Below are 14,889 nucleotides of genomic sequence, written 5' to 3' on the forward strand. Positions count from 1 at the left end.
ATGTACAACTATCATGTATCAATAAAATACCCATAGAATGTACAAAAAAGAAACTAACAGAAAACATTTAAAAAAATTTTAAATGACAACAATAATGTTAGCATATAAAGCTGTTTTCTAAAACAGTTTGGTAAGGAGAGTGGCATTGTTTTATAGTTCTACAAATCTCTTTAATGTTTAGCTTAATAGAAGGCAGCTGAATTACCATACCTGCTTCTGCATTCAACTGGCTGCAATATGTTGTAAAATCTGGCTTCACACAGGTAGATATTTGGAAAAAGAGGGGTATTTAATAGCTTTTTCAGATAATAGTTTGCTTTGATATTATATCAAACATTGACGAAGTAGTTGAAGGATCCTGGTTCTTAGTCAATTCTCATAAAAATTATCTCTTAACACTATGACATTGTTGGAGCACAACACCAAAAACTAACCAGGTCTCTGTACCATGGTTCTTACAAATTTAAGATAAGCCTTCTAGAGGCTGGAGTCATATTCCCTTACTTTCCTGCCCAAAGCATCCATGCCTGTTTCTTCCTCCAAGGCTTCAGGCTACAGGGCAGAAGACAGAAGATCTCCTGGCCTCCATGAAACTTGGCTTATTTAGAAATTCAGGGTTGGTAAAAGGTAGTTGGTTTTTCTTTTCACTCCTAGGCTAAACCCTGCATAGGTGTTTTAAAATAGGGTTCATAATTGAGTTCTTAGGTGAGACTGATTTTCTTCTCAATGAAAAGATATTTTTTTTTCCTATTAGATTCATCTATATATGGTTGTTTCTCAAAACTCAGAGGGTAATAACGGAGGAGGCAAGATAGAGGGTTTTTATTGAAAGTAGGTTATGCAAACTTGGCTTGAAAGGTACTTATCATTTTAAAAATTATGCCTAATGATGCATCAAATACAAAAACATATAATACATCAATAGTCAACCCTTTCCCCATAAAGGCAAATTTACTGAGAAATGTTTATTTTTCCTCTTGAAATGGCTAATCCAGGTAATAATATGACAGCAGATGAAAAATTCACGTTGCTTCTTTCATTGCTTCTGTCCCTTAAACCTGTTAATCTTTCAGAACCACATTACTGAGGTGTTGGCCTGTGCATGGAAACAGAATGATATCCAGGTCTTACAGGTCCAGGGCCCAGTGGACAGACAGGTCCTGGTCCTCCACGCTGGCCACCATGTCTTCGATGGCATTCCAGTCCAGCTTGCTGAGGATGCTGCCAGTGCTCTCAGACACGCTGTCCACACCGCCCACCCCAAAAGGATGCTCTGGCTCTTCCTCTTCAGTTGGAGACAAGTCCTATTAAATTGAAAAGACAGTTGTGGTCCTAGCCCCTAAAAACAAACAAAAAAACAAAAACAAAAAAACCTGGAACGTGAACTAAGCTTTCCAAAAATTCTAGAGTTGCTCATCCATCAAAAGACTGAAGGAAATGTGCCAGGATTAAATAGGGCTGTGATTGCCCAGCACATCCAGGACAAGAGCTGAACATCATCTCACACAATGAGATGCTGGCACCAGATCTGAAGACAGGGCAGAATGATTGTTGATACCTGTAGTACGATTTTATGTTCTTACATTTTGGTCATTTTTTAATTAAACAATACAGTCACAGAGAATTCTGAAAGACAAATGCTGGAGTACTAAGCCAAAAGGGAAGTTGCTTTGCATCACGATTTCAAACTAACCTAACAACTTTTCAGTATTTCCACATCCCACAAAAAACAAACTAAAAAACAAACAAACAAACAAAAAACCTGAAGAACATAGAGCAATCACTAGACAAACAAAATCTAGAACAATGCTTACTTGTAGAAGGGAATTGTGATTCTCATGAAGAATCTTATGGATTTCTGAAGGTATCGTCCAGGGACTCACCACAGTCTCCTCTCTTTCATACTCTACACACACCTGCTTGGTTTGAGGTGCAAGCCCAGCACTTCCACGTTTTTTTGTATGCTGCAGACTACGACACGTAGCATTAGAGCCTTTTAAGGGATAAGAACAAAGCACACATTGGGATTGATTCATTCATTCACTCATTTGTTAATTGTGACTTTTATCATCAAAGCCAAGGTAGTCACATTTTAAATAATATTTGAATCACAAGGTCTGGAAATGGTTCACTTTAGGGTTTGAACAATTCCTGTCCTGTCTGTGTACGAGATGGAAACTGAATTCCAGCCTTCTTTGGATTTGAAAACTATTAGTAATTAATCTCTAAGACAAGAAAATCTAGGGACGAGAGGCCACAGATATAACAGAACGGTGGAGAGGTCTTGACACCAAAGTTGGGTGAACTCTGAGACCTGGGCCTTCCTTGTCTTTTACAGAAAGTCTTGTGAAAACTTCTTAGAAGCAATGTTTTGGGCATCTTCACCCAGGCTTAATACTTACAATCTGCCTTGAGGCAAAGGCATCACAGTGACTGTGGTGACAATACATTATGACCCTCTTTCTTCTTACTGCATATATCAGTATTTGTTGAAAAGAAACTTTCATTCCAGCTAATGCCCAAAGGCAGCTTAGTAAACCCACAAACCAATAACGTTTCTCTGCACAAAGCCCTAGAGGAGCCTACCTCACCTAACACAATGTTCCAAAGCCAATATCACAGCATGTTCTACCCTTCAAGGTGATTTCATGAAGAAACACCCAAGACATGGGGCAAGATGGGAAGTAAATATAGATCCCAAACAAGCAGTCATGTGGCTCCCTGAAGAGGGGAGAAGAGGTATGACAATGCTGAAGTCTGGGCCCTCTTTGTCTTTTGTAACTCTACCAACCTTATGTACTTGAAGCTGAAGATGTCTCCAAAAAATAAAGCCCCCCAAATAATCACAGCACACACTTTGGCATTTAGTATAGGCTAATAAGCACTTTTACATTCAGTCCTTTGAACTTACCAGACATTCATGCCTGGTCTTTGTATTTTCTAACACACCTCTGCTCTCCCTAGCTAACTTCATTTAGTTCCATGGCTTTAAATATCACCTACATGCTGACAACTCTCTAAAACCTGTACCTCCAGTCTCATAAAGCTAACTGCCCCTTCTTAAAATCTTTGCTTGGATGTGTAATAAACATCTGAACTTTAACATGTCCAAAACCACTCTGTTACTTTTTACCCCTAAACTGCCCTATCCCAGGAAATGCTCAGGTTAAAATCCAGTAGTATATCTTTTTTTCTTTTTTTGAGATAGAATCTCACTCTGTCCCCAGGCTGGAGTGCAGTGGTGTAATTTCGGTTTGCTGCAACCTCTGCCTCCCAGATTCAAGCGATTCTCCTGCCTCAGCCTCCCAAGTAGCTGGGATTACAGGCATGCGCCACCATGCCCAGCTAATTTTGGTATTTTTAGTAGAGATGGAGTTTCACCATGTTGGCCAGGCTGGTTTGGAACTCCTGGCCTCAAGCGATCTGCCTGCCTCAGCCTCCCAAAGTGCTGGGATTACAGGAGTGAGCCACTGTGCCTGGCCTCATCCTTCTTTCTTATACATGCCACATCCAATCCATCAGCAAGTCCTAATTTTGTCTATCTTCAAAATACATCCCAAATCAAATAGTTTCCTGCCATCTCCATTGTTAAAACCTAGTCCAAGCAATCTATCCTTGTATGCCGTCTTCTGTTCTTTTTTTCCACATGTTCTAAAACATAAATTATATTATCTCTCTGCTTAATTCCCTAAAATGGAGTCTCACTGGATCTCAAGTAAAACCCAAACTCCTTGCCTTAGCCTACAGTATCTAGCCCATCTCTCCCACCATATCTCTTGTCACTTTTCCGCACTCATCTTTTCTGTCATACCAACTTTGTTTCTGTACCAGGACTCTGAACTTTCTGTTCTGCCTTATCTTTATATAACAATCTTACCAGAACTTTGAACTTCTGCCTGAAACTGTTTTGCCTTATCTTTACCTAACAATCTCCTTTTCATCATTCAAGATCTTCACTCCAACATCACCTTCTCTTTTTCTAAATTTTTATTTAATTTTTAATTTGCTTCATACTAAGACCTAGAGGAAGTGTTTCACCTTCTCAAAGAGACCTTTAACCACCCTTGCTAGAGTAGTTCCACCTAGCCAGCCTCATTCTCCCTTATTTATGTGCTGCTTTCTGTGTTGTTCATGAGTAACAGTGCCTGGTATGTAGTAGGAACTCAATAGGCAGTTAATGTGTGAATACTCTTCCCGACAGTCCTATGGAGAAACCATTATTATTTCCATTTTGCAAATGAGGAAAGTGAGGTTTAGAGAGGTTATGTAATTTGCCCAAGATGATGGAGATGATCCACCCCAGAACATGGCTAATGTATTAACTTCTTTTTTTTTTTTTTTTGAGACGGAGTCTCGCTCTGTCGCCCAGGCTGGAGTGCAGTGGCACAATGTCTGCTCACTGCAAGCTCCACTTCCCGGGTTCACGCCATTCCCCTGCCTCAGCCTCCCGAGTAGCTGGGACTACGGGCACCCGCCACCACGCCCGGCTAATTTCTTGTATTTTTAGTAGAGATGGGTTTTCACCGTGTTAGTCAGGATGGTCTTGATCTCCTGACCTCGTGATCCGCCCGCCTTGGCCTCCCAAAGTGCTGGGATTACAGGCGTGAGCCACCACGCTCAGCCAATGTATTAACTTTCTATTCTTTTTTTGTTTTGAGACAGAGTCTCGCTCTGTCACCCAGGCTGGAGTGCAGTGGCATGATTTCGGCTCACTGCAAGCTCCGCCTCCCAGGTTCACGCCATTCTCCTGCCTCACCCTCCAGAGTAGCTGGGACTACAGGCGCCCACCACCATGCCCAGCTAATTTTTTTTTTGTATTTTTAGTAGAGACGGGGTTTCACCGTGTTAGCCAGGATGGTCTTGATCTTCTGACCTCATGATGCGCCCGCCTCGGCCTCCCAAAGTGCTGGGATTATACAGGCGTGAGCCACCGTGCCCGGCTTAACTTTCTATTCTTTAGGGTGAAGGAAGAATAATACTTAGAGGGCCCTTTAAGATCATCTTCATATCTATAAGTAAAATATGAATAGATCTATTAATTTGGATCTCCAAAGTGGCAGCTTTCCAAAAGCTTCTTCCTGGATTAGTGCCAAAGGGAAGGGTGCAGTGGTACAGACAGCTTGGGGATTTTTCTTTTGACTAGCCCCAAGAGTCTGAAAAAGAAACAAAGCTAACATCATTTGGTAGCACTTGCCACTGTAATATCCAATGTGAGAGCTATGCTCTAGTTGAAAAGGTTCGACATTTTTTCTGCTACTTAAAGACATCAGAGTATTTTGAAATGTCACTGAAAGTTCCATGTTAAAATAATTATTTCAGTAAATATTAATAAGGAACAAATTTTGAAAAACCGTATAAAGGAAAAAAATCTACGAGCAGATGACAGGAATGCATATGTGAACAAACACTGTGGTAAAAAAGAAAACAGCCGTTGAAACAGAAAAAGTGAGACTGAAAGAGAAACCAATGAGTGGTTAAGCAACATAACCACAAGAGTAGGCTTCCACTTCAAAGTATATGGCAACAAGTGGAGGTGGGGTGCTGAAGTTACTCCTTCACGATATTCGCGATATGACTAGAGATCAGCAAAGGCTACAAACATCAACTAATCCCAAACTCATCTTGGCTACAATTAATTTGGTATCTAGACATCGACACTCGTTTTGTCCAAATGAACATAATTATTGCCATCTAGAAAGAATGACAAAATCAAACCACCACCTACTCTGCTAAAATTAAAGTTAAGAGTCTTGCATTTTAGGATAAATCTTCACCTATGGGGTATTAAAAACCTTGAGAGGCTATCACTGGGTTTCTCTCACCTTGCTTTACCTAGAGATGGCTTTGTAATTTCCTTCCTTTCAGATCATAATGCATTTTTCTAGGGTTTATCTGGGATATCCAATTTGAGATAAATATAATGAGAAAAGTTCTGTGAAACTGAGCATGCATAAGTCTTTTCAAGGTAAAGTGTACCTGCCCCACTGGACAGTGAAAGCTTTCTAAAGTGAAAGGTAAGTTATAGATCAAGAAGACACCCCACAGCAGAAACCAGGCTGCCAAGTACACTGGCTTCCCTCAGAAAGGAAGTACTCTTTCTCTAGGACGGTGGACACTGACATTCAGTTTCTTTATAACATAACACCAAACCGTGTCTACAGAGTCTAGTCTGAGAAATCTGAAACTGGATGATAAAACTAAACCTATTACCTCCACCATTCCCAAAGAAAATCCTGCTTCTTTTCTTGCTCTACTTGTGTCAATTTGTGGGTCACAGTCTAGCTAAGCACTTAAGCTAGAAACTTGGAGTCATACACATTTCTAACTTTCAGAGGCAGGGTTACCATTGAACAATGAAATAAATACCTACAGCTTTCTATGGGCAAGGCCTCATGTTAGATTATAACGACTTCAAGAACACAAAACCCTGGATCTCCGGGACTTTCAAAAACAAAACAATATAATGGTACACGTAATTTCAACTGTTTTTAGAGGTAACATTGTATTTGGGGAGCATGTTATCTGTTGAACTAGACATTGCTAGATATTTGCTTTGAGAAGAATAAAAAGCTATTGAGTACTCTAGACTAGAAAACAATTCATAATGGGTAAAAAGGAAAGACTCTGAAAGAGAGAAAAGCTAGCATGGGATTTAGAAGCTGGTATGGTTTGGCTGTGTTCCCAGCCAAATCTCATCTTGAATTGTAGCTCCCATAATTCCCACGTGCTGTGGGAGGGACCAGGTGGGAGGTAATTGAATCATGGGGACAGTTACCTTCATGCTGCTGTTCTTGTGATAGTGAGTTCTCATGAGATCTGATGGTTTTCTAAAGGGGAGTTCCCCTGAATACGCTCTCTTGCCTGCCACCATGTAAGACTTGCTTTTGCTTCTCCTTTGCCTTTTACCATGATTGTGAGGCCTCCACAGCCATGTGAGATTGTGAGTCCATTAAACCTCTTTCCTTTTAAATACCCAGTTTCGGGTATGTATTAGCAGCATGAGAACAGACTAATACACAAGCACAGGAAATGATGCTTCAAGGATTCAAAGTGATCCAAATGACCAGAAGCTTGGGTTTTAACGCATATGTCGGGAAAAGAGTAGAAAAAGTACCCAATAGATCTTCTAGAAAATACTGCTATAGACATTAAAAAGTTGATAAATGAGTTAAATAATGGATTAGACATAGGTAAAAAGAGATGGGGTAAACTGAATGACAGATCTGCAAAGTAATGAGTTAGCAGTAGAAAAAGAGGCATAATATCAAGCCTAGGCTAATTATGTCATATTTCTCATCATTTTTCACAGTACATATAAACTAGTGGGGTTTATTTGTTTTGTTTTGTTTTGTTTTGAGACAGAATCTCACTCTGTCGCCAGGCTGGAGTGCAGTGGTGCAATCTCGGCTCACTGCAACCTCCATCTGCTGAGTTCAAGCGATTCTCCTGCCTCAGCCTCCTGAGTAGCTGGGACTACAGGCGCGTGCTATCACGCCCAGCTAATTTTTGTATTTTTAGTAGAGATGGGGTTTCACCATGTTGGCCAGGATGGTCTCGATTTCTTGACCTCGTGATCCACCCACCACAGCCTCCCAAAGTGCTAGGATTATAGGCGTGAGCCACTGCGCCCAGCCAAATTAGTGGGTTTTTGAAAAATCATTATCCCTACCAAATTTAGTTCTTTTCTTTCAATGGGGATAACTGCACAGATTTTGTTGGATTTAATGTGAGGATCAAGTGAGATAATGCACATGAGGTGTGAACACAATGCCTGGCATACAGTAAGTGCTCTATACCTGTTAGCTACTATTGTTATTGTTTTAAGGAGATCTGAACAGGTCATTTAACTCTCTAAGTCTGTTCTCATAGTAAGATATGGATAATAGTTACCCTGTTTACCTACCAAGGTTGTTACATATATCCTCACTATTATAATCTGTATTTTCCAGGTGAGAAAATTAAGGATACATAAATGGGTTAGAAATTTGCATAAGGTTACAGACTAAGTGGTTAACTTGATTCCATAAAGCTACTCCAAAACGTCTTCTCTGAACCACTGCAGCACAGAGCCACACCCTTCATTCTGAAATCTATATTTGAAATGGAGTGATTTATAATTCTTTAAAATTTAGTATTAAGGGCCAGGCACAGTGGCTCACACCTGTAATCACAGGACTTTGGGAGGCCAAGATGGGCAGATCACCTGAGGTCAGGAGTTCAAGGCCAGCCTGGCCAACATGGCAAAACCCCATCTCTACAAAAAATACAAAAATTAACCAGGCGTGGTGGTGGGCACCTGTAATCCCAGCTACTGGGGAGGCTGAGGCAGGAGAATCACTTGAACCCGGGAGTGGAGGTTACAGTGGGCCGACATTGCACCATTGCACTCCAGCCTGGGCAACAGAGTGAGACTTTGTCTCAAAAAAAAAAAAAAGAAAATTTAGTCTTAAGTCTAAAAACTTTATCTTCTTTATCCCTTACCTTTTCGGAAGGTAACTGGAGACTGCATAGCCTTTCTTACTGCTGCTTTGGCTCCACCAGCTTTTTTCTGTATGGTGAAAGTGGCAGTTCCTGTACAGAGAGACAAACGTTATTAACCTTCCATAGACATCCATGATTTTATATATATTGTGAGTTATTTGAAGACAGACACCTTCTCCTGATCAGCTTTGAATCTGCTCACCAAGCCCTATTCACAGTAGGGGCCCAATAAACGGTGGCTGGTTTGAACCAAGGCGGCAAAACATAAGTGCAGACAAAGAAAGGGAACACTTTGCTTTGACACCTGGTATCCTTCAAGCACAGCCATACTATTTTTTCAAATGGCAAATGTGTTTTGACATCTCTGGCAACTGGAAAAGCTAGGGACATAATAAGCCTCTTAGCAGTAAACACCTACACAAAACGCCAAGTTAAATTTTATCAACAGAATGATTAGTTTCTTAAACTCAAAAATTAATAACAACCATTTACTTCCATGTTATGCAATATCTCTTATTAGTATAATCCTCAACAACTCTATAAGGGAGGTTTCAAATAACTTATCTGAGGGCAAAAATCAGCAGCAGAGCTGGGATATAAATCTAAGTTTAGAGGATTTTAAAACTTAGACTTTTATTTCTTTTTTTTTTGAGATGGAATCTTGCTCTGTCACCAGGCTGGAGTACAGTGGCACGATCTCCGCTCACTGCAACCTCCACCTCCCAGGGTCAAGTGATTCCCCTGCCTCAGCCTCCCGAGCAGCTGGGACTACAGGCGCATGCCACCACGCCCGGCTACGTTTTTGTATTTTTAGTAGAGACGGGGTTTCACCATGTTGGCCAGGATGGTCTCGATCATCTGACCTCATGATCCGCCCTCAGCCTCCCAAAGTGCTGGGATTACAGGCGTGAGCCACCATGCCTGGCTGACTTTTTCTTCTTTATGCCTAAGATGCCTCTCAGTTACTAATCATATAATCTTTGTATTGTAGTTGACAGAACTAAACATAAAACAAGCAACAATAACACAAACTACTCCTGGTCAGGCATGGTGGCTTACGCCTGTAATTCTTGCACTTTGGGAGGCCAATGTGGGAAGATTGCTTGAGCCCAGGAGTTTGAAACAGCCTGGGCAACATGGCAAGACTCCGTCTCTACGAAAAAATTTAAAAATTACCCAGGTGTGGTGGTGCACACCTGTAGTCCCAGCTATTACAAGAGGCTAAGGTGTCTCACACCACCAGGCACGGTGGCTCACGCCTATAATCCCATAACTCTGGGAGGCCAAAGCTGCCGGATCACTTGAGGCCAGGAGTTTGTGACCAGCCTGGCCAACATGGTGAAACCCTGTCTCTACTAAAAAATACAAAAATTAGTTGAGCATGGTGGTGCGAGCCTGTAGTCCCCGTTACTCCGAAGGCTGAGGCAGGAGAATTGCTTGAACCTAAAGGGCAGAGGCTGAAGTGAGCTGAGATCACGCCACTGCACTCCAGTCTGGGTGACAGAGCAAGACTCTGCCTCAAAAACAAGAAAAAAAAAAAAAAAAAAAAAAAAAAAGGCTGAAGTGGGAGGATCATCTGAGCCAGGGAGGTCAAGGTTGCAGTGAGCCATGATCACACCACTGCACTCCCATCTGGGCGACAGAATGAGTTCCTGTGTCCAAAAAAAAAAAAGCTCCTAACAGTGTGGAAGCAGGGCTGAAGAAATTAGCCAAAAACTACATACTGCTTTACAAGATAGAAAGCAACATACAGTCAAACTCCCAAGTATATTCAGAAAAACTCTTCATTTACAAATGAACTGCAGTGAATTTGAAAATCTCGATGGAGCCTCACCTCCCCACATGTGCAATGACTGAACTTGACCTATGTGAGTTCAGGTTATCTGTATCACTGACTAGGAAAAGGTCTGGAATCAGTCTTGCCTGGGTTTCCCTCCATTCTCCCAAACACTGGGGGACCTGAAACTTCTGAATGTAGCCAGGTGAAACGGTTGGGTCTGGGTGTGACAGAGGCCACAACAACAAGGGGAGCCACAGCCTGTTCTACTGAGGCAGAGAAGTCAGAATATCCACAAGCACTCAAGCTGCCTCTTTTATCTTTGCTTTAAAAGACAGGACAATAGCCAGGCATGTGGTATTATTCTCTGACATGGTATAAATACTATAATACCTGCCTATTAATATCCTTGAACAATAATTTGTTTATAAATAGCTATGCTTAGGCAAAAAGCTCAATAACCATTTTTTCCATTTATCCATTTGTTCAGTGTTTGAGTATTTCATCTGTTCAACATGAGGGATAATATGAAGATGAGCAAGGGAATACTGCTGGAAAGCATTTAATCTAGTATGGGGCATGAAGTTTACAGGTAACAATAACAGGACGCCTGTTGTAGTGCTTCAAGAGGGACATAAACATGTGGTTAAGGGTTCAAAGAACAGAAAAATAACTGCTTTAGCCACCATTATCTCTAATTTTCATAGCAACCATGCAGATTAAATATTAGCCTCAATTTAGAAATGAGAATATAGAATATTAAATTGATTATATCAGCGTGGACAAACTAAAGAATTACGAATAGGAATGTCTTCAGACACACAGAAGTGAGACATTCAAGGTATAAAGGAGCACAAATCACGGCATGTGGTTGGAAAACAAGCTGCTGAGCAGCACAGGTTCTGTAGGGAAAGGAGGTCAAGGAAGCAGGAGAACACACAGAGGATGCCTTGAAGGCCAAGCAGAGGGTCTAGACGTTTCTGTGTAGGTATGAGTGTTGCTGAGGGCTTCTGAGCCCAGGAGTAGCAGGAGCACCTCCTCAAGCATAATCCAGCAAGGGCAGGTGAGATTAATGGAAAGATGGGCTAAGGCCATAGCAACCGTCAAAGCACAAGGTACAAATAAAGGCTTGAAATTGAACACATATAACAGGAAGACATATTTCCATATAATTCAAGACTTTTTCATCAGATGTTAAGAAACGATGGCTCAGGTTTTTAAAACCTTGACAATTTTAGATATGTATTTAATTCTGGCAAATATATCAGGTATAAAATAAGATTTTTTTAAAAAAAAAAGCATGGTTCACTATTTTGAAATTTCAGTTTTAAAAGAGCAGTATTTTCTTACTGTAATTTGTCAATCAAAAAAGCCAAGAGCTGGTCAGGCATGATAGCTCACACCTGTAATCCTGGCACTTTGGGAGGCTGAGGTGGGTAGATGCTTGAGCTCAGGAGTTCAAGACCAGCCTGGGCAACACAGAGAGACCACCCCATCTCTACAAAAAACGAACAAATAAACAAAAATTAGCCGGGCATGGTGGCACACGCCTATAATCACAGCTACTCGGGAGGTTGAGGTGGGAGATGGCTCTTGGGCCTAGGAGGCAAAGGTTGCAGTGAGCCAAGATCACGGCACAGCACTCCAGACTAGGCGACAGACTCTGTCTCAAAAAAAAAAAAAAGCCAAGAGCTAACCAAACCATGAAGGGTTTCATCTAAAGAATTGGGATTTATGGAAATTTCAATTTTCTAAATTGAGGCAGCATACTGAAGTGTTGGTTCTATGTGTGTAGGCTCTAGACCCACCCTCGGATTAAATCTTGGCTCTACCACTTCCTAGTTGTATGATCTTGGGCAATTATTTAAGCTTTCTCTGCCTTGGTTTCCTTGTCTTTAAAGTGGGAACATAATAGCACCTATCTTACAGGGCTGTAATTAAAGAACATAAACAGAACCTGCCACATAATTGTTATTTTACTTTTTTTTTTTTTGAGACAGAGTCTCACTCTGTCGCCAAGCTGGAGTGCAGTGGCACGATCTCAGCTCACTGCAACCTCCGCCTCCTGGGTTCAAGCAATTCTCCTGCCTCAGCCTCCAGAGTAGCTGGGACTACAGGCGCACATCACCACGCCCAGCTAATTTTAGTATTTTCAGTAGAGATGGGGTTTCACCATGTTGGCCAAGATAGTCTCAATCTCTTGACCTTGTGATCTGCCCACCTCGGCCTCCCAAAGTGCTGGGATTACAGGCATGAGCCACCGCACCAGGCCTATTTTACATTTTTAAATGTATACATTTATACATGTCAGCTATTATAATACACTGTTAATATATAAACATATTACAAATAACTATGTTTTACTTTAGTAATCAAAACTCAAATATGGCACAATTAACTAAAGAAAGGTGTAAATAACGGACGTATCTTGAAATGTGGAAAATAATTTTCAAAGGATAAAAACATATTATTTCAATCTGAGCTTCTTAGCATTCCTATTCTGTGATGTATTCATCCTGCAATCTATCAGAACTTGATTTGTTCAAATGCCTACATCTTTAGCCAGATATACAAAAGAAACAGACTCCCAAAAAAGTTATACCCTACTAATACCCTGATTGTTCAATGCTATTATAAAAAAGCCATTCAGCCGGGTGCAGTGGCTCACACCTGTAATCCCAGCACTTTGGGAGGCCAACACGGGCAGATCACCTGAGGTCGGGAGTTCGAGATCAGCCCGACCAACATGGAGAAACCCCGTCTCTTCTAAAAATACAAAATTAGCCAGGCATGGTGGTGCATACCTATAATTCCAGCTATTTGGGAGGCTGAGGCAGGAGAATCACTTGAACCCAGGAGGCAGAGGTTGCGGTGAGCCGAGGTCACACCATTGGCACTCCAGCCTGGGCAGCAAGAGTGAAACTCCATCTCAAAAAAATAAAAAACAAAAAAAAGCCATTCAAGGCCAGGCACGGTGGCTCACGCCTGTAATCCTAGCACTTTGGGAGGCCAGGGTAGGCGGATCACCAGGTCAGGAGATCGAGACCATCCTGGCTAACACGGTGAAACCCTGTCTCTACTAAAAAAATACAAAAAGTTAGCCGGGCATCGTAGTGGGCGCCTGTAGTCCCAGGTACTTGGGAGGCTGAGGCAGGAGAATGGCATGAATCCAGGAGGCAGAGCTTGCAGTGAGCCGAGATCTCACCACTGCACTCCAGCCTGGGCAACAGAGTGAGACTCCACCTCAAAAAGAAAAAAAAAAGCCATTCATTTAGGAAAATTCCTAGGGCCTTACTTCAAAGAAAAAAAAAATACAGCTAAGTCTTTATCAATGCCTTGCATTCTGTTCAAATCAGAACTCCTTTTTACTAAGACTTATACCTTTTACTAATGAAAACACAACTTTGGAGACAAGAAGGAATAGGTCCAAATCAGACAATTTATAAAAAAGCTTTAAGTCTTACCACGTGGCCAAGCTGAGCCTTGAGGTTGCCCAAAAGACTTCCTCTTATGGATGTAACTTGGTTTGGACATATATTTGACTTTTCCAGGTCGATTTATTAGAAAACTGTGACCGTGTTGATTCTCTCTATAGTAGAAATCACACAATTATTATATTCCTAGAATCTCATATCAGCGATAAACTTTAATATTTCAAAAAGCCCAAATTAAGCTGGGCACAGTAGCGCAAGCCTATAGCCCCAGCTACTGGCAAGGGTGGGACAGGAGGATCACTGGAACCCAGAGAGTTGAGGCTGTGGTGAGCCATGATAGCACCTGTGAATGCCACTGCACTCCAGCCTGGGTGACAGAGCAAGACCCTGTTACTTTAAGGAAAAAACAGACCAAAATATAGCTCAGGTTATATTCACTTGATACTGCCTAGTCTGTACCTCAGTGATGTGCTTAACACATAACTCTCAACAAATTATTCTTTGTATCTCATACCTCAAACCTCATTTTTTTCACAAAACTTTTTTGTGGTTATCTCACTCCCCATTTCAAATTCTCCATATATTGGGCAGTTATATATGTATTTAATCCCCGCTTTATTCTAGAAAAGTCTCAACGGGAATCTTTGGTATTTGAAGTAAACTCCACACTACACACACAGATGATCTGATTACATCTGGGTTTGTGTTGGTAGTATCTCCTCTAGGCTCTTAAATTATGTGATTATGTTTACAATTCTAATAATTTATTCTGTCAAATGTGGTGATGCTTAACAACACTGTACTCCAATTCATGTTCATCTTATGATCACCAACAGATATTAATAGAACTTTGCATGTTTGTTGACCATATATAAGAGATTTTATACTTGGGTAGTTTTCTTCAGCATTCTATGTTTAGTTAATTCCTGCCTAATGAACTCATATATAACCCCTCTGCAGGTGATTAAAGTAAAATAATTAATAGTAGCTACAGTTGAATGAGCATAACTGGGCAGGTCTGGGGCAGGTAGCAGAAAGGGAAGTGGTAAGCAGCTGGGGACTGGCCGTTTCTGAAAGAGAGAAGATGACACGTGGGAAAACAGGATGAGCAGTTAGAAGGCAAATTACGGAGGCAAATATTAACAACAACTAAATAAAACAGGACTGCACAGATACCAAATTTCATACTTCTGGAAT

At 41.2% G+C, this 14,889-nt stretch overlaps 1 protein-coding gene across 1 annotated transcript in view; it reads right to left on the minus strand.

The window, feature by feature from the left end:
- Window positions 1–795: 795 nt before the first annotated feature.
- Window positions 796–14,889, minus strand: part of CPLANE1 (ciliogenesis and planar polarity effector complex subunit 1) — a 147,668-nt gene continuing 133,574 nt past the window's right edge. Inside the window, exons 46-49 of the mRNA XM_058430104.1 lie at window positions 13,723–13,847; window positions 8,482–8,571; window positions 1,815–1,993; window positions 796–1,304 (exon numbers count right to left, since the gene is read on the minus strand). Of these exons, the coding sequence (XP_058286087.1) occupies window positions 1,128–1,304; window positions 1,815–1,993; window positions 8,482–8,571; window positions 13,723–13,847 (571 nt within the window). The 3' untranslated portion in view covers window positions 796–1,127. The remainder of the gene's footprint in view (window positions 1,305–1,814; window positions 1,994–8,481; window positions 8,572–13,722; window positions 13,848–14,889) is intronic.

The sequence above is a fragment of the Hylobates moloch genome, unplaced genomic scaffold (assembly GCF_009828535.3).
Source record: "Hylobates moloch isolate HMO894 unplaced genomic scaffold, HMol_V3 SCAFFOLD_17, whole genome shotgun sequence".
NCBI classification, from domain to species: domain Eukaryota; kingdom Metazoa; phylum Chordata; class Mammalia; order Primates; family Hylobatidae; genus Hylobates; species Hylobates moloch.